General features: G+C 50.8%; 2 protein-coding genes across 3 annotated transcripts in view; one reads left to right on the forward strand and one right to left on the reverse strand.

Moving 5' to 3' along the window:
• TNIP1 (TNFAIP3 interacting protein 1) overlaps nucleotides 1-13,038 on the forward strand; it is a 51,660-nt gene extending 38,622 nt beyond the window's left edge. Inside the window, exons 10-18 of one of the 2 annotated variants that reach the window (XM_003782030.3) lie at nucleotides 1,124-1,189; nucleotides 1,356-1,487; nucleotides 3,876-4,004; nucleotides 6,477-6,608; nucleotides 8,024-8,149; nucleotides 8,697-8,762; nucleotides 9,081-9,272; nucleotides 10,137-10,227; nucleotides 12,234-13,038. In XM_003782030.3, the coding sequence (XP_003782078.1) occupies nucleotides 1,124-1,189; nucleotides 1,356-1,487; nucleotides 3,876-4,004; nucleotides 6,477-6,608; nucleotides 8,024-8,149; nucleotides 8,697-8,762; nucleotides 9,081-9,272; nucleotides 10,137-10,227; nucleotides 12,234-12,268 (969 nt within the window). In that variant the 3' untranslated portion in view covers nucleotides 12,269-13,038. The remainder of the gene's footprint in view (nucleotides 1-1,123; nucleotides 1,190-1,355; nucleotides 1,488-3,875; nucleotides 4,005-6,476; nucleotides 6,609-8,023; nucleotides 8,150-8,696; nucleotides 8,763-9,080; nucleotides 9,273-10,136; nucleotides 10,228-12,233) is intronic. The other variant, XM_012808365.2, reaches the window with a different exon arrangement.
• A 903-nt stretch (nucleotides 13,039-13,941) lies between these two features.
• GPX3 (glutathione peroxidase 3) lies at nucleotides 13,942-23,503 on the reverse strand. Its single transcript, XM_003782261.3, has 5 exons — nucleotides 23,174-23,503; nucleotides 17,636-17,789; nucleotides 15,853-15,970; nucleotides 15,317-15,416; nucleotides 13,942-14,971 (listed from the first exon to the last, which is right to left on the reverse strand). The coding sequence occupies exons 1-5, from the start codon at nucleotides 23,348-23,350 to the stop codon at nucleotides 14,750-14,752; spliced, it is 771 nt and encodes a 256-aa protein (XP_003782309.2). The 5' UTR covers nucleotides 23,351-23,503; the 3' UTR covers nucleotides 13,942-14,749.
• Between the last annotated feature and the right edge of the window lie 354 nt (nucleotides 23,504-23,857).

A 23,857-nucleotide genomic window follows, 5' to 3' on the forward strand; every position in this document is an offset into this window, starting at 1 on the left:
GTGAGCTGTAATACCATGGCACTCTGCCAAGGGTGACATAGTGAGACGCTGTCTCAAAAAAAGAAAAATCCTCACCCAAGCTTCCCAAAGTGCTGGGATCTTAGGGGCAAGCCACCACACCTGGCCTGTTGCCTTCTTTTCTTTTTCTTTTTTGAAACAGAATCTCACTATGTTGTGCTCGGTAGAATGCCATGGAGTCACAGCTCATAGCAACTTCAGACTCAAGCGATTCTCTTGCCTCAGCCTCCTAAGTAGCTGGGACTATAGGCGCCTGCCACAAAGCCTGGCTATTTTTATATTGTAGTTGTCATTGTTGTTTAGCAGGCCCAGGCTGGGTTTGAACCCACCATCCCCAGTGTATGTGGCTGGCACCCTACCCATTGAACTATGGGCACCAGCCTGCCTTATTTTCTTAACAACTACATATTATATGTTTATAATATAATTTTCTTATCCTATTCCCTGTGTTAGTTTTGCCTCTGGCTTTTTTTGCAATACAGACTTTGCTGAGATGATCAATCAGTCTTGTATATATATTTTTGTATACTTGCATAAATGTTTCATTGATTAAACTTTTCAGTGGAATTATTGGGTTAAAGATGATGAAAACATGAAATTTTGCTTTCTCTCTTGCCTCCTGCCTTCCTTCTCTCTCTATCTCCCCCGTCTTCCCCCGGCTCTTCTCTCTCTCTCTTCTCTGCCCCACTCTCTCCTTATCTCTCTCCCCTCTTTTCTCTCCTCCTCGGTGCTGCTCTGCAGCTTCCCTCCTCCCACCAATAAAGACCTTTCATACAAGCAAAAAAAACCCATGAAATTTTAATACATAGCCCCAAAGTTCCCTCTATAGAAGTGTGTGTTCCATAATTGCACACCAAAAGAATTTATTGTTTCCTTGTCTTGGTGTTAATCTTGTTCTCCTGGCAAGGGTAAAATGCAGCAATCAAAAGAGGTGAATGCCTTTGAGCAGCATTGAGTGTTGAAGAGGGGAGGGATGGAGACAGTGTCTATAGCTGCTATTCACACACACCACGAGCACTTTGAGATGCTGGTGTGGGTGGGGTGGGAGCTGGCGCTCTTTGTCCCTTCCCTGTTTGTCTCCCACTAACCCCACCTATCCCCACAGCTGCTGGAAGTGAACAAGCAGTGGGACCAGCATTTCCGGTCCATGAAGCAGCAGTATGAGCAGAAGGTAACACAGGGTGTCTGGCCGTGCTCGCAGAGCATGCTGGCTCTTCATCTCGCTGCCTCCTCAGAGCTTTGAGCCTTGGAGGGTGGCTGTGCCCAGCCCTGCCTGCATCCCAGGCGCACCCCGCACCCCACCCTCACACACTTTCCCTCTCTGTGGCTGAACCCAGATCACTGAGCTGCGCCAGAAGCTGGCGGACCTACAGAAGCAGGTGACTGAGCTGGAGGCTGAACGGGAACAGAAACAGCGTGACTTTGACCGAAAGCTCCTGCTGGCCAAGTCCAAGATTGAAATGGAAGAGGCGAGTGTGACTGCTGGACTCTGCAAAGTCAGCTCCCCTCCCCGTTAGCTAGTAAAAAGCTCAGTGGAGCAAACAAGCTGGGGGCAGGAGTCAGAGAGCCAAGGTTCTAGTTCTAGAGCCAAAGAACTATGTGACCAAAGGCTCGGGTGTGTGTGCCCATGCTTCAGTTTCCCATCTGAAAATTAAGGAGGTTAGATTAGCTGCCACTTTGCAAATTTTCTTGTTTTCATTCAAATGAATTTTTTGTTCAATTAAAATCTTAGAGTCTGGGGAAGTTTATAGGAAAGGAGAGCTGTATGAGAGATAAGCAGGCTTGATCCCACTTGGGAGTAGGGCCCTGCTGAGTGTCCAGAGCAATGGTGGAGAGGCCGTGAAGGGCTAAAGCGTGAGAGCTTCATTTATTTTTGCTGCTGGGCAGTTTTCAGCAGCGCATACCCTGGGAACTGTGCTGGGCACAGAGATTTAGCATGAACAGTCCAGCCCTGCCCTGGCAGGGAGGAGACAGTAAACAACAAGTACTGAAGCAAGTAAGGAAGGTCATGTGAAGTCCCACCAAGAGGAAGTTATAGGGGTCAGAGAGTAGGGATAAGGGGACCAGGGACGAGGCTTCTGAAGAAGCAGCATCTGCTCTGTCCTGTGTGTGTGACTGAGATCCTAGAGTGTGTCCTTGTCCTTCAGGATCCTAGAGCAGCAAGGAGAGGCTGTTGGACTCCCATGCTCTCAGGAGATTATATTTACATCATGTCATCTTCCCCTTCAGGGGAACCAGGCAGGGCTTCTTTTGTCTAGCTTAAAAATGGACATTTTCAACACAGATTTCCTCTCAGAGTCCTTCCCATCAGCATGGGCCACCAGGGGCTTTATCTGAGCTGTCAGTCTGTGTCTGTGGTTAGGACGCTTGCTATCTTTTCTCTTGAGTGCACAGTCACATCTGGTGACTCAGCCACACATCCTGACTCTTTGGTCCCTTCCCCTCACTTACATCGAAAGGTGAGAGGAATCCCTGGAATGTGATGGCGCTTCCCTATCAGCCAGAGGGAAGGCAGGGCATTTCAAGACCATGTGTGGCCCTGTAGATAAGGGCCACAAAGGCCATGCTTCATCTGGGGGCCTCTGGAGCCAGGAGGCCAGAATGGCTCCCACAGGTTCTGACCAAGGCTGTCCTCAGCAATCTCTGGCTGGAAACAGCTCACGGGGGAGTTTATAGAGTATTGACTAAAGGGCACACAGGGCTGGATGAAAACTAACCCCCGTGGCTTATCTCCTAATCACATGATGTGAATACATAGTTGTAAAATGTTTACACAATACAGTTCAAGTAAATGTTTCCCTGGACCACTGCCCACACCTGAATTCAGGCCCTCACCAGAGATAACCACTGTTGCCATTTTGGTGTATCCGTTTCCAGACACACACCCCCTCCATACACGTAGAAATATGCATTTCATCTGGGGTGTGCCTGGTCTTTCTGTTGTACCGTGTGCCATCCCTTAGTTTAAACATACCTTTCATGTGGAAGGGGAGAGAGCCGTGGACTTAGGAAGCCTGGGTCCTTGCCCCAGCTTAGGCAAGTCACCTCCCCTCTCTGGACATTTGTTTCCCATCTTATAAAGGGGCTAGGACTTAGTGCTCTCTAAAGGCCATTTCAGAAGAATGTGGCCATCTGTGATGAAGCCCTGATGGTTCCATAATGGGTATGGGAGTGGTGCCTCTACCTTGAAGCCTTCCCTGGTTTCTTCTCAGCTGCAGTGATCTTCCTTTTAACTCTACAGTACTTTATTTGTTTCTTTCTAGAGGAATCCTTTCTGCCTTATGCTACATTTATATATTTGGGTGTCATCTCCCCGCTAGGCTCAGGGGCTGTGAAAGCTGAAAAGTCCTTTAGGGATTATCAGTAGTTTATCTCTTTCTGTCAGTCATGGAAGACCCCCATGTGAATCTAGTGGAAACTATATGACTTTTCTCTCTAGAAATCTGCACACAAAGTTTTGCATTTAGTTTTGGGGCTCACAACCCTCCTGAGGTTCCCCTGTGCCTCATGTTAGGAACTGCATCCCCATGGCAGAGGGGTTGGCTTAGACGGGAAAGGGTTGTGGTAGTTCCTGGCTATCAGTTGGCTGGTGGAGAAGCTGGCATCAGAATCCAGGGCTTATCACTCAACCAAGCACCCTCTTTTTTGGTGGTTATCATGTTTAATTGATACATAACAGTCAAGGGCAGGACCCTATTGGCATAGCTGCACTGACCCCAGGTGCCTTGCACTGGAGCCCTGTGGCATGGTGGCTGAGGATGAGAGGAATTGTGCCCAGGTGAGGGCTGGGGCAGGCAGGGCAGAGTATCTCTGCCTCCTGGAGAGGCTTCTGCTCACCACCCCCCTGTTCTCTGCAGACCGACAAGGAGCAACTGACAGCAGAGGCCAAGGAGCTGCGCCAGAAGGTTAAGTACTTGCAGGATCAGCTGAGCCCACTCACCCGGCAGCGCGAGTACCAGGAAAAGGAGATCCAGCGGCTCAACAAGGTGGGCACCGGGGCGCTGGTCCCTAGGTGGACAGGGTTTCCTGAGTCCAGCTGCAATACTCACTGTGTTGCTGAGGTCCCCAACCCTTCAGCTCAGGAAGGGTGACTCTTCAGTCAGCAGGCTAGCCTCACAGTTCCCACAGTTCTGCCTCCTCTGCTTATCCCACACACACCCTGAGTGACCCAGCCCCAGATGAGCCTGTGCACTTGGCCCCGCAGGCCATCCTTACCCCTCAGCTGGCCACACTACTGCTCATCAGGGTCAGCTTTACCACCACATCCCCAGCGAAGCCTTCCCCAAATCTCCTTTGGGTTACCATGGTCTATGCTCTTAAAGTACCAGTGACTTCTTTCATGTCCCTGCTCACATTTCCTTGTGATCACTTACTTCATTCTCTATCCTTGCATACAGTGGTGGGAGGTGCCGATCCTCACCGGGATGTGTACTGGTGGCCTCTCATGGCTCCGGCACAAAGCACATGTTCAGGAAATACTTGTTAAGTGGATTAGCGAATGAGCACAGGCTGTGCTCTCCCACCTTGTGAAGTAGGACCCAGGGTGTGCTGGAGAAAGCAGAAACCCTCTGGTCTGAGCCTAGGCAGGTGTCAGCAGGACAGGCAGGTCTGGGCTGGATCTAGGCCTGGCTTAGCCAGCTTAGCCTCTCTGGACCTCAGTTTCACCATCTGAGCCCTTGCTGGAATTGCTCTATCCCTACCAGCCTGGCAGCATGGGGTTAAACGGAGTGAGCTGATAGGAGGGAGCTTTGGAGGGACACTCTGTGGGAAGGTCTGGAGGAGTTACATTTGCGGCTCAGCTTTTCCTTCTGTGCGATTGTGTTTCCTTACCCTCTGCCTCCCTACACTGGTCATGGCAGGCTCTGGCATGGGGGTGGCAGTCACTGGGCCCAAGGCCAGCTGGAACAGCCCTTTCTATTTGTTTTTAGTGTTTTATAAGCATTGACTATGCTGAGTCTGGGGCTCTTAGGACCTTTTCCCAGAGGAAAAAAGGCCACCGACCCCATATACTGAGGGTGGTGGGTTCAAACCCAGCCCCAGCCAAACTGCAACAAAAAAAATAGCCGGGCATTGTGGCGGGCGCCTGTAGTCCCAGCTACTCAGGAAGCTGAGGCAAGAGAATCACTTAAGCCCAGGAGTTGGAGGTTGCTGTGAGCTGTGTGACACCATGGCACTCTACCGAGGGTGATAAAGTGAGACTGTCTCTACAAAAAAAAAAAAAAGATCTGTCCTGAGCTAGGGTACTCAGGACTCGGGAATTTAAATCCAGGCAGAGTATTTATTGTCTATACTGCTGATTGTAAAGACAAACCTATAGGTTTTCTTGGGGACAGAGACACCCATGTGGATGTGTAACGTGAGGCAGGTGGCCAGCTTTCTTTGTGAGTTCAGACACGTCTCTTCCTGTCCCTGGACCTCAGTCTTCTCATCTAAAAAATGGGGTAGAGTGGAGGGTAAAGTGGAGCCATAACTCCCTCTTGGTCCAGCAGCTTCCTAGTGTGTCTGTGGGAGCAGAGAAGACTAAGTGGAGACCTGAGTCCAGGGTGGGGCAATCTTCTCTATTTCCCACATGGAGGGTGATGTGTAGCATGTGGGCAGAGTCCCTGTTGCCCAGGGACTGAAGTCCAGGTGGTGGTAAGTCCAGGTCAGCTGGCCAGCTTGAGAGGTGTCCAGCGTTCTAAAGTGCCATGTTAACAGAGCTGAAGCAGACAGACTGTTAATGGAAACCTTTTAAGAAGATGGTTTACGTAAAGGGAAGTATTTTGTGAACATGGTAGATTGAGAGTGCTTTTCTTTTTTTATTTTTATAACATTGTTGGGTGATGTTTCATCCCATTTTCAGTGTTAGAGAGGTAAGATATTAACTACATAGAAATTAAAATCCAGTTTAACACCAGAAGAATTGAGGATGGAAGGGTTAGTTTGGGTGGGAATGAAAGGAGACTGAAGCTGAAGAATCCAACAGAAGCTAAAGAATCTCAACAGGGCAGTTTTAGGAGACTGAAGCTCCCCTAAATATCCATTAATATTCTGTTGGAGGTTGCATCTAAGATTTGAGCAGTAACTCTGCAAGATAGTGGGTATTCCCACTTCTACATGAGGACCCCAGTTTAGCTTGCTGGGTAAGAGTACATGTTGGGTTTGAATCTCTGCTTTGCCACTTACTAGCTGTGTGACCTTGGACAAGTCACGTCAGCTCTCCAAGCCTTGGTTTTCACATCTGTGAAATGGGGATGATAGTTGTGGTATTTTCTTCATAGGACTGTTTGGAAGTCCTAAATCTCACTGACATGATGTGGAGTGCATCTAAAGGGTAGCATTTATTTAGTACTGGTGGTGCTGGTTACTGTCATTGCCATTACTGTCAGGAAGGAGATCCCTGAGAATGGCACCCCTGTAGGGACCTGACTTCCGGGAGCTCCTACTGATGACTGTATCTCCTTTCTCCCTAATCTCAGGCCCTGGAGGAGGCACTGAGCATCCAGGCCCCTCCTTCATCTCCACCAACAGCATTTGGGAGCCCAGAAGGAGCAGGGGGCCTCCTAAGGAAGCAGGAGCTGGTCACACAGAATGAATTGCTGAAACAGCAGGTGAGGCACAGGGGAGGAAGTTGGGCAGGAGGTACTCAGGGGGTGCTGGAACATTCCTAGCGCCCAGGATGGGCTTCGAATCACACGGAACCTATAATTAATAGTGCAGTTTATGGTCATTGCCCAGGACCTCTGCCTGGTTGTAGGTTTATCCTTCCAGCAGTGTATCCCTACCTTAAGTCCGTCCTGTACCACCTCTGATTTAGCCATCTCTATGCCCCACCTGTGCTATTTATTAACCTATCATTTAAAAAATAAATTCTAAATGAATATATTTAAAAAGGAACTTTATATCACTCCTATAAGTGTCAAAACCTATTTATTATTGACGCAAATAGAAAGTAACTGTAACCAGTGAATACTGTATATAGGAAGAATACAACGTTACTAAGCTCTAGCCAGATACTGTTGACTAACGAAAACTCTGAACTTTTAAGTTCTTTTCCACTAGTTCTTTTCCCCTTCACTTAAAGGTGATGGGCAACTACTGGAAAGACCTACTAGCTGTGATTAAAAGACCTACTAGCATAAAACCGAGATTTTTTTCCTTGAGGGACACCGAAGGATTGAAAGGAAGTTGAGGTTATGGCTCTCCCATGTGTTCTGTGCTATTTAGTGCTATGCTTTTGATCCTCCTGAATCATCTTGATCCCAGTCAGTGTCTTGACTGATCCAGAGTAAGGATGCAAAACTACAGGCTAAGAGGCAGAGGCAGGGTCCCACCAATCCTGCTGTCTGTCAGGGCACCCCAAAGCCCTGGGACAGTTTGTACATCCTCTGCTCTCCCAGCCGGCAGACCCAAACTCCAGTCTTCCACCACAGTCTGCTTCTTTGTGGGGACTGCCACAGAATGAAAGGATTGTACTGGTGGATAGCTTCAGCCTTTTTTAAAGCCATGGATCTTTTGTTTAAAAGAAGCCCTGCCTTGGGCGGCACCTGCGGTTCAGTGAGTGGGGCGAGGGTGGTGGGTTCAAACCTGGCCCTGGCCAAACTGCAACAAAAAACAGCTCTTGTGGTGGGTGCCAATAGTCTCAGCTACTTGGGAAGCTGAGGCAGGAGAATCACTTAAACCCAAGAGCTAGAGGTTGCTATGAGCTATGATGCCACAGCACTCTACTGAGGGCAACAAAGTAAGACTCCTCTGTCTCAAAAAAAAAAAAAAAAAAAAGCAGCAGCAGCAGCCTTGCCTCTGAGCCTGGACTGTAAGACTGAGGGGCACAGAACTGCTGTTTGAAATTGGGGTGGGGCCTGGAGGTACACGCATTCCACTCCCCATAGTGACCCCCCAACATGGGTTGAAGTGTGCTCTTCCATCGTGACCCCCAGCAGGAGGCCTGGGGGCCTGGGGGCCTGGGGGCCTGGTGGCTTCGTAGGTAGGAACCTCCACTCAAACCTTCACCCCTTCTCCCCTCCAGGTGAAGATATTCGAAGAGGACTTCCAGAGAGAGCGCAGCGATCGGGAGCGCATGAACGAAGAGAAGGAAGAACTGAAGAAGCAGGTGGAGAGGCTACAGGCCCAGGTCACCCTGTCAAATGCTCAGGTGAGAGCATGCGGACCGAGGAGGGGTGGTGATTGGCCTGTCCTCACGGGGCGAGGGGCATGGATTAGAGGGCCTATGAGACGGGTGTCAGGATACTCATTGGTTCTCCTGGCTCTGCTACCAAGTTTCTCTGACTTCAGCAAGTCCCTTCCTCTCTTTTAACTTTTTCTTTATACGATGGGGCTTAACTCTGAGATACTTCCAGCTCTGACTTTCCAGTCTGCTCTGATGCCCTAGAGGAACAAACTTCAGATTGGCCCTGAGCCACCCACTCTCTCAAAATGGAACAGAAGATGTGGCTAACACAGAAGCAGTGAGGCTCACATAGACCCTTCTGACCTGTGCTCAGACAAGCAGGGTTCACCCACAACCAACAGCCTGAGCTGTGCTCTGCTCGTCAGGGCCTTGCTCCAGGGCTGACTGAGGCCTGGCAGCCCAGGGGGTCCCTACGCATTGGCCAGTCACCCCTCTGGGCTGGACAGGCCCTGAATCTGGGCCTGGCTGGGAACCATCTGTGCCGACAGTCATCTCTCCCTCCTTCTCTCAGCTGAAAGCTTTCAAAGACGAGGAGAAGGCCAGAGAAGCCCTCAAACAGCAGAAGAGGAAAGCAAAGGTGAGGAGGCTTGAGGGAGGAGGTAGCACCTTCCTCCGGGAGCTACAGTCTGGTGGCAGAGACAGTGTGAGCTCAGATGTGTGACGCTCTCTGCAGCTACCCACAGAGGTAATACAGGTAAAGGCTTAGAGCAGTAATTGACGCAGTCAATCCTCAGGACACGTTAGCTGTCATCATTGTTGATATTTTGTACCCACCATGTGGCAGCCTTCAGAGAGCTAGTATTCCAAGTACAGAGTGAGAGAGAGGAGATAGGTGTCACTAGGTGACCTGTACAGCTTGTTGCAGGCCAGAGCCGGATGTGATCCTTTTTTGCAGGCCTCAGGAGAGCGCTACCATGTGGAGCCCCACCCGGAGCACCTCTGCGGGGCCTACCCCTATGCCTATCCGCCCATGCCAGCCATGGTGCCTCACCACGGCTTTGAGGACTGGTCCCAGATCCGCTACCCCCCACCCCCCATGGCCATGGAGCACCCAGCCCCACTTCCCAACTCACGCCTCTTCCATCTGGTGAGTGATGTCCCTCCTTCACTCCAAGCCATGCACAGAGGCTGCCTCACACACTTTCCAGAGAGGAAGGTTAAGTGAGAGGGTTGGAAACTACATCTCTAGCTCTTGCTGAGCAGCACTGTGGTGGCAGGCAGGTGTCAAGACCTGGCTCTGGCCTGCTACCCACGGGCAAGGATCCTGCAGCCCACAGCTATTCAGGGTCACTGGTCACTGGTATAGGACAGAAGAAGCTGTGTGAAAGTGCAGGGTAGGAAGCGGGACTCCCTCCAAGCCCCAGGCCAGACATGCCAGAATTTGGGTTTGACTTTGTCTTATGACCTTTCCATATAACCAGGGTCCAGAGCCTCACCATATTTCTCTCCTATTCCTTTATTTTTCTCTTCTGTTTTCTAGTTGTTTTCTGTTTTTTGCTTTCTCTTCTCTCTTATCAGTCTTTCTCCAAAGAGCTGCTGTCCCCTGTCCCAGTTTCTCTAGGCTCTCTGTCCAGGCATCCCCAGTCCTCCCCTGGATGATTCCACAGCCTCCTGGCCAGCATCTTGTCCAGCTTCTCCCCGTGTGACCATTCTATGTACACATCTTCTTTAACCATTGGAGCATAGTGTGATGCTTCAGAGATTGACCCTGGAGTTCCAAAGACCTGGATTCAACTCCAAGCTTAGCCACTTTCCTAGTTAAATGACCTTCACGAAGTTGCTTAACCTCCCAAGTGTGTTTCTTCACCTATTAAATGGGAATAGCAATATGGGTTGTTACAAAGATTAAATTACACTTGATTAATATATATTTAGTACTGACCTGGCACGGTAGCTGCTGTTATAATTTTTGAGTGTGGTTATTGATTATTAAGTACAAGTTTTGTCACAGCCGGAATACACCTGGCGCCCACCCTATGGAGGAATTCGAAATCAGAGCTCCCAAGTGATGGACCCGTCCCCAGCCAGGCCTGTAGAACCAGGTAAGTGTGAGCCCCTGGTACTGGGTCCTGTCTCTCTCTAGGGGAGATAACTTCTTATCTGCCAGGATTGCCAGAGTTTAGAGCTGATGTTAGTTTCTGGTCTTGGTGAGGGAGAGGCCTGGCTTTCTGAAATAGCGTTGAAAGGAGAGTGATGGCGACTGCAGGGTGAGGGGACTGAACTCACTCACTCGTTCATTCATTCCAGTGCATCGTCCACGTGCCAAGCATGGTGCTAGGGATGTAAAGAGAGCAGAAGCAGATATGCTCCCTACTCTTAGAGAGCATATTGCCTAGTGAGGAAGGCAGGAGCAAGTGAACAAAACTCACACAGACAGGCTGCACTTGAGTGCCCTGAAGAGCAGATACCAGAGGAAGCTGACCTAGACGGGGCATAGGTGGTACTGTTTTAATTGAGACCTCAGAACAAGTGGCATTAACTAGGTGAAGAGGTAGGGTGGAGGATGTTCTTTCAGAGAAAATGACAAATGCAAAAGCCTTGGTGGGAGAAAGTGAAGGAAGGTGGGCTATTTGGGGACCTCAAGGAAGGCAAGTGTGGCTGGAACCAAGACAAGCTTGGGAGACAGAAGGTGGCAATGTGAGGGTAGGGGCCAGGCAGGTCCAGACCTCTCAGGGCCTGCAGAGCATGGAGGGAGGGCTGGTCTGATCCTTGGAATGACATGGAGCCATGGGATATTTTATTTTATTTGCTTATTTATTTATTGGAAACAGAGTCTCACTTTGTCACCCTCTGTAGAGTGACATAGCTCTTCTTGAGTCATATCTCACAGCAACCTCAAACTCTTGGGCTCAAGTGATCTTCTTGCCTCAGCCTCCCGAGTAGCTGGGACTACAGGCACCTGCCATAATGCCCAGCTTCTTTTTAGAGATGGAGGTCTCACACTTGCTCAGGCTTGAACTGAGCTCAAGCAATCCACCCGCCTTGGCCCTCCATCCACAGTGCTGGGATTACAGACGTGAGCTGCGGTGCACAGCCTATTAGACATTTTTAAAGCAAAGTGGGATGACCAGATTTGGGTTTGAAAAGCTTGCAGTGGCCTTGTGTCTTCCATAAACAGTTGAAAGGCCTGGACCTGCATCTACTAGGCAGAAGGCAACTCTGGACCCTTAGCAGTTGCCCTTGTTCTGCAGGGCTCACGGGCAGAAGGCAGACTTCTGGGGACAGAATCTCAATGGCTGGGTAGGAATGATAGGAAGGCCAAGTCCATCTTAGCATGAAGAGGGACTTCCTAAGGGCCACAGTTCTGCAGAAATGGAGCCAGCTCTCTCAGGAGGTGGTATGTCCTCACGAAGGTATTTGTAAGCACAGGGCACAGGACAGACTTGGAGGGGGTGTGATTTGGAGGGTTTAGTGATTAGAAGACTGGACTGGCCAGTCATTTTGTAATGATTCCCTGCAGATACCTACTAGAGGTTCTCTGAGGCTCCTTGGAGACCACTTGGATGAGTGACCGAGGGGGCCTAGTGGGCAAGGCTGCCCCCTCCCCCAGAACAGCTCTGCTTCTAGGACACTAGAAGCTTTGAGTCGTGACCCCTTTGTAACAATGAAAATACATCCTGCATATCAGATATTTACATTATGATTCATAACAGCAGCAAAATTACAGTTATGAAGTAGCAAGGAAAATAATTTTATCGTTGGGGGTCACCACAACATGAGGAACTGTATTAAAGGGTCGCGGCATTAGGAAGGTTGAGAACCACTGTTCTGGGTCTAGAGCTAGACTGACTGGGTTTGAATCCTGGCTTTACTGCTTCCTAGATTGAGACTTGGGTCCCAGTTCCCTTCTCCACAAAGGGATGATAATCTGCCTATTTCATAGGGCTGAGTGAGGATCACATGAGCACCTGAGGCACTCAGCCTGGCACACAGAAGCACTCAGTAACCCTGCACGTTATTTTCACTACTACTGTATTGGTTTCCATAAAAGACTTTGAACTTACTGTACCACATAATCTTGAAGTCCTTAAAATTGTTGTTTATTTAGAGTCTACAAAAAATGACCGAGAGGGGCCTCAGTGAGACCAGATCACATCATTTGGTTCCACTTTCGTCTTGCAGAGCCAACTGACCTCAGAGGACCCAAAAACTAAAGGCCACATGCTCTGTGTGGCCAGAGCCTCATCCGGACAGGGGGCTGAGATGGGCAGCCAGCTTGCACCCCCAGCCTGACTGAACTGTTTACAGGACTAGGGAGGCTCTGCCTGGAAGGCTTCCATTTGGGCTCCTCCTCTGGGAGTTTCCAGGAACTCGCTACCCTGCTGCTGCGTGGAGAGGGCCTCATTCGGCTTAGACCTGCCATCCTTTGCTGAAACCTCCAGGAGACATCATTTGAGTAGGTTGTACTTGAGACCTCTTCCTTAAGAACTTCCCAGAAGTGTTCTAGCCCCTCCGAAGGGCATACCCGGTTCTTGTGTGTGTTTAATTTCTGCTTCAAGTTCTGTAGCAGGACCTGCCGAATGCCCATCCTTACCCCTGTGTGAGGAGTTGTGGGAAGAGCAGGTTTTCTCTAGAATGGAAGAGAACAACAGGATGTTCTGGCTCTGGTGCTCTCTTCACCTGCACTCACAATAGTAGCCTTGCCAGAGCCATTGCAGCTGGAATGAAGGCCATGCCAGCCATGTCCACTGAGGGACTAGTAGAAGCTGGCCAGAAGCTGCCAGGCCCTGAAGTCTAAGCCCTCAGCCCTGCAGTTAGAGGGCTGTAGTGCCAGAGACCCAGATTGAGGTGGTTGTCCATTCCTGGGCAGCTGTTTGCACGAACTTTGGATATAAATTCAAGTTGAAAATCAACATGCTGTGACTTGTGTTCATTTATGCCCTGACTAATGTTCCCTTTTCAGCCAGGGTACCCCCTCCTCCTGTGCCCCTTCCCCCCATCTCCCTGAGCGCATGTCACTATTACCTTTGGCTGACAGCCCTGGGGCCTGTTCAGAGGCTGACACATCTAGGGCAGCTGAGAGAGCCTGGCCCAGAGGTCAGGAGACCTGGGTTTAATTTCCAGTCCTGCCCCTCACTCATTGGGAGACCTGAGGCAAGTCCTGGTCCAACTCTGAGCCTCTTTTCCTCATGTGTTAAATGGAACAGCTCGTTTTAACTCTCACAGTCTTGAAGAATTGTGGGAAGAAGTGAGAGTAGATGTGAACTCATTTCATAAACTCAAAATGCCAAGAGCAGCAGACTAGACCTAGGTAGAAGCCACAGAACAGGGACCCAAAATGTCCCCTCATTTCTCTCTTTGCCCTCCTCCCCTCTTTTTTTTTGAGACAGAGTCTCACTATGTTGCCCTTGGTAGAGTGCGGTGGTATCACAGCTCACAGCAACCTCAAACTTCCCTCAGTCTCCCAAGTGGCTGGGAGTACAGATGCCCTCCACAACACTCGGCTATTTTTTTCTTGTAGTTGTCAATTGTTTAGCAGAACTAGGCCAGGTTCAAACCCGCCAGCCCTAGTGTATGTGGCTGGCACCCTAACCACTCTCAGTGGTTACTAACCACAGCCTGTTACTAAGAAAAAAAAAAGATGGGAGGGCAAGAAGAGAAATGAGGGAACATTTTGGGTACCTGTTCTGTAGCTTCTACCGAGGTCTAGGCGCTAAGCCATTGCCTTCCCATCTTTACCCTGCCCACCCTGTCCTCCCCATCTCCCGCCCAGGCTGGGGTGGCCACTCTTGAGGAAGCACCACAGGAAGCTCAGCTGCTGCAGAAAGGCCTTTACTGGGCAGACAGGGGTGTGAGTCCAATGCCAATGACCAGAGTGGGGGGAAAGGGCACGTCCTCCGAAGGAGCAGGGGTGGCATCCCTGCCCAGGGGCCTTAGCCTGAATGCACTAAGGGCCGGCCCCACAGACAGGCTCAGGGGGGGTCCGCCCATGAGGGCTTCGGGCCCCTCCCTCATGCAGACACCACCCCTGACTTGGATACGTGGCCCTCACTCTCACATCTGCCTTGGCTGATCTCAGGGAGAACTGTGGGGTAGGGGAGGAGCCTTGAGAGGGCCCTTCAGGAAGGAGGAGAGGGGTTGGGCAGTGTGGCAGACCCAGAAACCTCTGAGCACTTCGGTGGTAGTATCTAGAGGCAATGGGAGATGCTGGCCCCAAGTCTGAGGTCCAGGTCCAGGAAGGACCATTGGACCTAGAGGTGGGTTTGGGTTTTATTTTGGGCTTAGATTTAAGTGAATTGTTATTGGAACAAAGAACTGGAAGGAAAGGGGTAGTATTCTTCAGTACCACACACTATGGGCCCCCCCAGATAGTTGCACAGGTAGACACATGTGGCTGGACACCCACCATATGCACACACACAGCCACGCACTCATAGGCACACGGGCAAACACGCACATGCCCAGCTATGCAGGCATACATCTGTGTCAGGCTGGGGCCTAATGTGATTGGAGAAGGGTCTAATGGTAAGTATATAGTGTGGTTGGAGACAAGATTCCTTCCTGAACAGAGTCCCTCCCCAGCCCCTGCATGGTGGACATGGGGTGGGGTGGGGCGGGCATCAGTTACTTCCCCGTGCCTCCCTGGGCTGCATGCCGCCTCATGTAGGACAGGATGTCCATCTTGACATTGCTGACTGTGGTCCGGTGGTGCCAGCGCATGACAGGTATACCATCTGGCCCCACCAGGAACTTCTCAAAGTTCCAGCGGATGTCGTGGACTTTCATGGGTTCCCAGAAGAGACGTCCAGGTGAGCCTAGGAGCTCCGAGGTGGGAGGACAGGAATTCTGGAGCAGGGAAGAGAAAGTAGTGTCAGTCTTGCTTGGTGCCTCCCCAGGCTTTCCTGGGTTGGGAGAACAGCCTGTTACTAAGAAAAGAAGACAGAATGCCAGTCTGAGTTATGGTTCTAGAAGATTGCAGGGTCCTCAGCATGTCCCTTCTGGGTCCCCCCATCTGGGCTTTACCATAACATGGCTGATGGGATTGTAGGGTCTGCAGAGCCCTCTGGTTGGAACAATAGATGCCAAGAAACTCCCACAAAGCCCAGGAACAGGTGGGTGGCATGGCTTCTGTCTGTGGGCTGGAGCCAGGAGCGGCTGCAGCCCTGGCCACAAAGGTGGCTGCTCACTCACCTTCAGGAAAGTGTAGAACTTCTGCTCTTTCTCCCCATTCACATCTCCTTTCTCAAAGAGCTGGAAATTGGGGACAAAGCCCCCTCCGGGCCGGACATGCCTATTGTGGAATGTTCTTAGGTGGGTCCCAAGAAATGGGCACAGGGCTCAGAAATGAAAGGAAGGGACAGAACAGGGAAGGGAGTGCTGGGAGGCAATTTCTTCCACAGTGGGCGGGGGGAGGCAGTGAATGTGGAAGGGGCATAGGCATGATGTGGGTCTTTAGTCTTATTTTCTTCTAGCTTGGTCCCTTCCCAACATCTTCCCCAACCTCTTCCCTTGCTCCCTCCCGCCAACAGTATTCCTTCCTCCCACAACAAATTCCTTCCTCATGTATGTCATAACCAGTCCTCCCTCTCCTTCCCCTCATTACAGAATGGGGTTCCTAACAGAAAAGAGTGGTTCTTGGCGGATAAACATTCACCATGAATTGGGGCCAAAGCAAGACATGGGGCCCTACTAGAGGAGCTTTCCCAGGATGCTGAGTGAGCACTCACTTGAGGGTGGCAAGGATCTCTGAGTTCTCTCCTGGTTCTTGTTTTCCAAATTGGTTGGAGGGGAAACCCAGAATGACCAGACCAAATGGGGCAAGTTCTTCCTGTAGTGCATTCAATTCTGGGCCAGGGAGAGAGAGAGGGTGGCCTGGTGAGGAGCCCTGCCTCAGCCACACTATCCCCCTGCCCACCCACCATGCAGCTGACACCACTGAGGCCTCCTGAGAAGAGAAGGGACTTGCCCAAGGTCACCAGTGGATTTCTGGCAATGCTGAGACTCAAGCCCCTTTCTCCTGACTCTAATCTGGATGGATTGGAGGTTTTGTGGAAAAGTAACAAATACCCTTCCTCATATCACCAATCACCTGCCCACTGCCAAGGCCACTGTCTGAGCCAGTTGGCTGAGTGCTCATTCAGAGTGCTCAGGATTGAGCTTCTTAGAACAAGAACCATCCATCCCTAGGCAGAAAGCAGTGGACTTCCTTGGGATGAGGTGAGCCCCTTATAACCCTCTCATATTTTTGAGGCATTTAGGAGCCCGAGGGAGGCCCTGGCCCAGTGCCCCAGTTTCCTCTGTGCCCCTAGCCTCTTATGCAATGCCAGCACCTGGTCCACGTCTTGCACAATGCACTGTGCTCTGTTCCAACGGCTAGATAAGCATTCTGTACAGAGTGATCACTGCCACTGGGCCATGCAGTGGCAGTGTCATTCCACTTCCAGAAATTTGTCTGCGATCATCAGGTAGGCAGAACATTCCAGATCAGATTGCCCTTGCCTCCCCTAGCCCCTGCCAACAGACTGTGCTCCTCCCCAAAGCATTTCTCCTGTCATGTGCCTTTGGCCTGCCTGGTCCCTCAGGCTCTTTATTCTGCCCCAGCTAAGAAAAAAAGAGTGAGAATATTAGTGGGTCATGAAACCTTGGCCAAATTCCTGGTTCTACCACAAAACAGTCTGTGATCCTGGTTAAGCTGTATGTTTACCCCAGCCTTGGTTTCCTATCTGAGATGAATTGGATGGTCTTCAAAGTTTGCTTTAGAACGGACCTCAGAAATGTAGCCTATTCCTCACTCCCTGCCCTACCCCCACATATACACTCTGGGGCCTCAGGCCAGCTATCTACTATCCAGGGAAGGGCCAGGAGAAACACCCAAAGGCAGATGGGGCTGAGGGAAAATGAGACATTCCCAGCAACATTGTGCTCTAGCTGCCATTTCTTTCTTTCTTTTTTTTTTTGAGATAGAGTTTTACTTTGTCACCCTCGGTAGAGTGCTATGGCGTCACAGCTCACAGCAACCTCCAGCTCTTGGGCTTAGGCAATTCTCTTGCCTCAGCCTCCCGAGTAGCTGGGACTACAGGCGCCCGCCACAACACCCGGCCATTTTTTGTTTTGCAGTTTGGCCAAGGCTGGGTTTGAACCCACCACCCTTGGTACATGGGGCTGGTGTTCTACTCACTGAGCCACAGGCACTGCCCTCCAGCTATAATTTCTTACTGTAGTCAAGGGAGCTCCAGGCAGAAACCCAATCTCCTTAATCCCTCTGCTTTTAGGGTAGCTGAGGTGCCAGGGATGAAGCATTAGAACTGAGAATCTCCTAGAATAGTCCAAAGGCAACTGGATTTCGGGCTTACTGAATCACCTCGACAGAACCATGGAACACAGTGGAGCTGGGATATGGGTCTTGGACTTTCGTGATTCCTGCTGTCTTTCCGCACACACCAGAAACACTGCTGCGATTGAAAGGTGCATCAGCCCCAGCTACAGCAGGGAGGAAGGGTGGGCTCTTACCGACATACTGGCCTGTCAGGCCTCAGTAGCTGGCCACATTGACAAAGAGGATGTATTTGCCAGTGTACTGCTTGAAAGGGATGTACTCCTCCCCATCAATTGTGAGGGCTCCATACTCGTAGACGGTGCCACTCATGCCACCATGGCAGTCCGTCTGGAATAGAGAAGGAGCAGCAGCAGGGAGTGGTTAGAACTGAAAGGAAATCTGGACATCTCTCTTTGCAAAATAACAAAAGACTCCAAGAGGGAGCGTGACCTGCCGAAGAGCAACCCTGAGAATTGGAACTGGACTAGAACTGAGGTCTGCTAATTGCTTATATAAGATAATGATTATGAAAGCATTTAATAAGCGCTTAAGTACTTAATAAGTGAGTGGTATGGAACCCTGGAGAATGATTTATTGTGACAATTACTTCTATATCACATGTCAACTCAAGAACATTTACCAGGTTTCTGGGTGACACTACTCTGACGCAGGGGGTTGTCTTACTGGATGGACTGATGGAGACTGGGTGGCTGTTGCAATAATCTAGACAAATGATAATGAGTGCCCAACGAGGCTATTGTGAAGGAAAGACTGAACAGAAAGGAGAAGGTGTATGCCTATAAGGAGAGTGGTGATTGAGAGGTTCCAAATCTGGAGGACTGGATATATGAGGCTGTTGTTATCAAATAGGGAAGTGGGGCTGGGAGCCGGGAGTGGGTAAAGGCCAATTGTGAGGGCTAACGAGAGGGTAAGGGTACAGCAACAGTGCCTGTGTGTCTCACCTGTCCAGTGTAAGTGCCCGGTTGTGATGCCCACCATTATACCTTCTTCTCTGCCCAATTGCTGGTCACGGTCAACCTTCCGCGTCCAGCTCTGCCACTAACTTCCTGTGTGGTCTTAGACTGGGCTTTTCTTTTCTTCAGGTCCGTTTAAAAAGGAGAATCTTGAACTAGACTGGCTATTTTTTTTTTTTTTTGAGACAGAGCCTCAAGCTGTCCCACTGGGTAGAGTGCTGTGGCATCACAGCTCACAGCAACCTCCAACTCCTGGGCTCAAGCAAGTTTCCTACCTCAGCCTCCCAAGTAGCTGGGACCACAGGCGCCCGTCACAAGGCCCGGCTATTTTTTGGTTGCAGCGTCATTGTTTGGCAGGCCCGGGCTAGATTTGAACCTGCCACCTTAGGTGTATGTGGCTGGCGCCTTAGGCACTTGAGTCACAGACACCAAGCCACTACTTTTTTTTTTTTAAGGTGAGTCTCACTTTGTCACCCTCAGTAGAGTGATGTGGCATCACAGCTCATAGCAACCTCAAATTCTTGGGCTTAAGTGATTCTCTTGCCTCAGCTTCCCAAGTAGCTGGGCTACAGGCACCTGCCACAACGCCCAGATATTTTTAGAGACGAGGTCTTGCTCTGGCTCAGGCTGGTTTCAAACTTGTGAGGCCTTGGCTTCCCACAGTGCTAGGATTACAGGCATGAACCACTATGCCTGGCCTCTGACTGACTATTTAAGCCATGATGGCTTGACAGCATGATGGTCAGAGAAGAGGAAGCCATGGGTCACTGTTAGCCAGCAAGCTATGCTAAGATTCCACTCTGTCCTACCTCATCCCTGACACAGACTACAGAACTCTGGGTCTACTCTTGAAAGGGTGCCATTGTCTCACTGACACAATTCAGCAGCTAGGCCAGTCATGATGGGAAAGAAAAAAGCTAAAAGCCACAGTGTAAGGTGATCTCTAAGGTCCTTTCTTCCGTGACAGGCCATCAGAAGTGGAAAGACAATGAGCACATGGAGTGCAAATTAATATTATAGACCAGGAAAGGGCAGGGACAGGTGGTAGGAGTTAGAGAAGCACATTCACTCTCTCTCTTCACATCAGTTTTGGAAAACTTGCAAGGCACCTGGGTCTGACTAGGTGGAGGAAGTGATCCAGGCTGGCAGGGCGTGGCCACAGTAGAATGCAAAAGCCCTGCCTCTGTCAAGAAGCAGGACTGCCACACCAGTCATTCTCTGGCAGCTGCAAGCTCTCTTCTTGGCTCTGATACAAATTCTCTGCTTTACATGAGTCTAATATCCCACACCCCATGACTTTTGGTGGGTACTGGAGACAGGCTCAAGATCTAAGCTCAACATTCCTCCTGCCCTGGTCCTCCTTGTCACTAGCTGTGGTCGGTTCCGCCTTAAAATGCAAACAAACCAGGACAAAACTAACACACCCCAGCTGGCCACAAAGGTCTGGTATCTCCACAGCCTCTTCATTTCCTTCGCTATACCCCAGGACATGGGAGGAGAAAAAGAGTAGAGATTGTCCAAGTAATTAGAGCTTGTAAACAACAGGAGGATCAGCTTTTGGGAAAAGGTTCAGGGTGGGGGTGGGGAAGGGGCACTCTCTCTCATTGGGTTCTATTCTTTGCTGGCTGTGTGGCCCTGACCAAGTCGCTTTCACTGTCTTGGCACATATAGTCCAAGGAGATAAGCTCGCTGCTCCCCAAAGTGGTTATGAGAATCTATTGGCAGATCAAATGGGCTTGGAAGTCTCTTGGAAAGAAATGCCATGTCAAGGGATAGTGATTGCTCTGCCTGCAGCTAGGGCAAGGGTCCTGAGGTTCCTGCATTATTGTAAAAAGGTCTTTGATGTCTCTAGCCAGTAGAAGAAAATGATATTCTGGGCAAGGTGTTTCTAGGAGGAGGATGAGTGACAAAGCCCCTACACTTTCTACTGGGGCCAGTGAGACCAGTGCTGTGGGTTTGGACTCACAGGTGTTAGAGGGGTGGAACATGGTTGGGGAAGCCAGGGCCATGCTCACCACTGAGCACTGCAACTCAGTCCTTATATGAGGCCCCTTCCTTCCTCTAGGCCCATTGGATTCCAGAATCCTGCATCTGAAACAGAAGGGCCAGAGGAGATGGAGGGGAGAGGCAGCAAAGTGCCTCAGTCCTCTCCTAGCTAGACAAGAGAGGATAGTTCTGATAGCATGAGAGATGGATGCTAGGACTCAGCTAGTCCCTTGGGTGGTTTGAGTAGCTGATCTTGTGTCTTTCTCTCCTCCCATCTTATCATTCCCATCATTTCAATATCCTAAAAGAACTGGGCTGGGAGGCAGGACACCTGAGTTCTGGGCCCTGCTGTGCCTTTGATGATGTGTGACTTCTTTCCCTTCTCAGAGGTTCTGGCTCCTCCACTGTAAGATGGAGACAGGTTCAGGGCTGTCTTAAGGGCCCTTCAACTCTATTAGCCTGTGGTTCCATGATTCTCTCTGTCACCTAGAAACCAGCGGTTACTAGGATCCCATGCACGTCAGCAGTTATTACTCTTTCCAGCTTCTGCAAAGTCCTTTTGTATATGAAGGACAGGGAGCCTGGGCAGCCTTAAGCTTTGAGAAGGGGAGGATTCCCTTTGTTCTACAGCCCCTCCCTTTGAGCTGGGAGGAGGCAAGCATCTCTCTGGGACCAAGTTACCTAACAAAGTCTGCTCTCCACGTACTTTCCCCTATCCTTTTGCCCTGGAGTTGGAGGTGAAGTAAGTGGTTGAGTCCTCAACCCAGAGCTATGACATCTCTAAGAACCTGGGACAGATGAGCATGCTCAGGCTGTCACTAGCCAGCAAGTTCTGGCTGGTTGTATCTGATATGATACACCTCACCTTAAAACTTTCCTAGACCTTACTCATCCTGTTATTTCTGAAACCATTTCTCCCTCCCCAAAGTGCTGCCGAGTTATTTATAGGGTGCGCATTCTTACATCTAGCCTTCTTGAGGTAGGGTTCAACTGTGCCTTCTCTGGCTTTCCCCAAACTGAGAGGTGGGACTGACTCTATAGAGCTGACTGCCTATGGTCCAGCCCCCACCCCCAACTACCCCAAACCCCAATCTTGAAACTCAGTCTCATCCCTGCCCTGGTAAATGCCTTCTGAGTTTGGGATTATGAACAGGGATGGATAAAAAGGAGGCTTGAACAAAGTGGCTTCATATCCATCTAGTCTCTAAACTGACTCCAAGGAGGGGCTGACGAATGGCATTTAGGCTCAGGACAGAAAGGGCATTAAAAACAGAAAGAAGGAGCCTCGCCCCTCCATCTGTGCTTGTAATGGGCTTCCTGAGAAGTACATAGAATTTTGGAAACAGAATCGTGGACTCATACGATGTTAAAGACTCAGGATTTTGGAAACACAGAAGCTCAAAGCTTGCAGATATGTGTGCATGTGTTGGGAGGTTAGAGACAGAAATCTATCCCTTAGTCTATCCCTATGCCTGGCTTCTGCCTCTCCCCACGCCCCAGGGGGAAGAAGAGAGATCTATAGAGCCCACTCAGCACATACTGTCCAAGGAGACAAGCATGCCAGGTCATCCCACTCGTGCCTGAGCATCCCTACTCCAGCTAAGGGTCACACATCTGCTGGGGACAGACTGGGGAGCAAGAGAATTCTACTTCTTCTGAGTCTGCAGCCCTCAGCTCCAGCTACCAGGTTTACTCTGGCCAATGTGGACAGTTAGCCCTGGGTAGTGAGGCTTTCTCATAGCAGGAAGCCATTCAGGAAGCAGCTTATGGGTTTTTCAGTTTCTCCAAGAACCCGCTGAAGCCATCGGCTTCATTGTGCCCTCTGCTTTCCCTCCCTAACCCCCCATCCTGCAGAGGGAGAAACCGAGGCCCAGTAGGGAGCAGGCACTTAGGGTCCTGAGTGTTCTACACTGCCTGTCCAGAAGTCTTTCTGTCACAGATCTCTGAGCATTCTGGAATCCAAGTGGGCACTTCTTTTTTTTTTGAGACGGAGCCTCAAGCTATCCCCCTGGGTAGAGTGCCATGGCGTCACGCTCACAGCAACCTCCAACTCCTGGGCTCAAGCGAGTCTCCTGCCTCAGCCTCCCAAGTAGCTGGGACCACAGGCGCCCACCACAGCGCCTGGCCATTTTTTGGTTGCAGCCATCATTGTTGTTTGGCGGGCCCAGGCTGGGGATTCGAACCCGCCACCTTAGGTGTATGTGGCTGGCGCCTTAGCCGCTTGAGCCACAGGCGCCGAGCCCAAGTGGGCATTTCAACATGCATTTATTATTCTTGGTCTAAAAGAGGCCAACACAACATATTCCTCAAGATGAGACCACCAGCTCCCTTCTTCCCTTTCTCCTTGCCTGTCAGTCTCCCTGGCACCTGCACAGCCCGCTCAGATGCCAAGTCTCTAGGTCTTTTTCTGTCCACCCCCCACCGGGCCCTTACTAGAGGGAGCAACGCAGGTGACGTGGATGCAGCAGGGCGAACTGCGAGGTAGCAGTGGAAGAAAGTGCGAACTCCGGAGCGAGATCTTCCTGTCCTGACCATCTGCCCACCTGGAGCACCCAGGGCTCGGCTCTCTAGTGGATGGACTGCGAAGACGCGGGCAGTCGAGGGAGGGCGTGGGGGTTCCGGCCGCGGAGGGAGCGGCAAATGGAGTTTAGGGCGTCCTGCGCCCGGGTATCGACCAGTCCGGAGGGGAGCCTGGGAAGAGGGGTGTCTCGCCGCCGAGAGGTAGATACCTAGCGGCTAGCTCACTCGGTCCCCGCCCCGTGGCTCACTCACCTTTGACTTCTCTTGCCCCCGGCCCGGCGGGACGAAGCCCGCCAGGAGCAGGGACAGCAGGCAGGACGCCCGGAGGAGCCGGGCCATGGCGAGCTGCGGGCGCGCCTCGGGATCGCCTCCGACACGTCTGATCCCGGGCCACAGTCCGTCTGAGGTGTCCGACGCTCCCAGACACATTTCAAGCCCTCAGACACGACCAATCGGCCGCTAGGCCGGAGTCCTTGTAGCCAATGACAGGGCGGCTGGGACTTCAGGGGCGGGCGCGACTTGCCCTCCGCTCTCCCCCTCCCCAGCCCGGGGCAGTGGTGACATAAGCAAGTCTGGGCAAAGGTGGGAGTCAGGTCTCGGTGAACATGAGGGCGGGGGGTGGGGGGTGGCCACTTTCTCTTTGGGCTCCAAACTGCGGGAGAAGGCAGGCCCAGCATTCTCCATTACAGCCAGGGCAAGGTCGCTAAACAGCATCCGAGAACTGATGGAAAGCTCAATTCTGGGAAGCATTTCTTATTCGTAGGCTTTAAAAACGCCTCGTGATTGTCCTTTCGATGCTGAGGATTTAAAGTTTCAGGGAAACCTGCAGCTAAAATTCTAGGAACATTTACTATATGTAGGTTTAGTGCTTAAGAAATACAATGTGGATGTCTCAAGCTTTTGAATGGCAGACCCTCTGGGTAGAGCATTGGGACT

Source organism: Otolemur garnettii, unplaced genomic scaffold (assembly GCF_000181295.1).
Source record: "Otolemur garnettii isolate 467f Iridium unplaced genomic scaffold, OtoGar3 scaffold00003, whole genome shotgun sequence".
Taxonomy (NCBI): domain Eukaryota; kingdom Metazoa; phylum Chordata; class Mammalia; order Primates; family Galagidae; genus Otolemur; species Otolemur garnettii.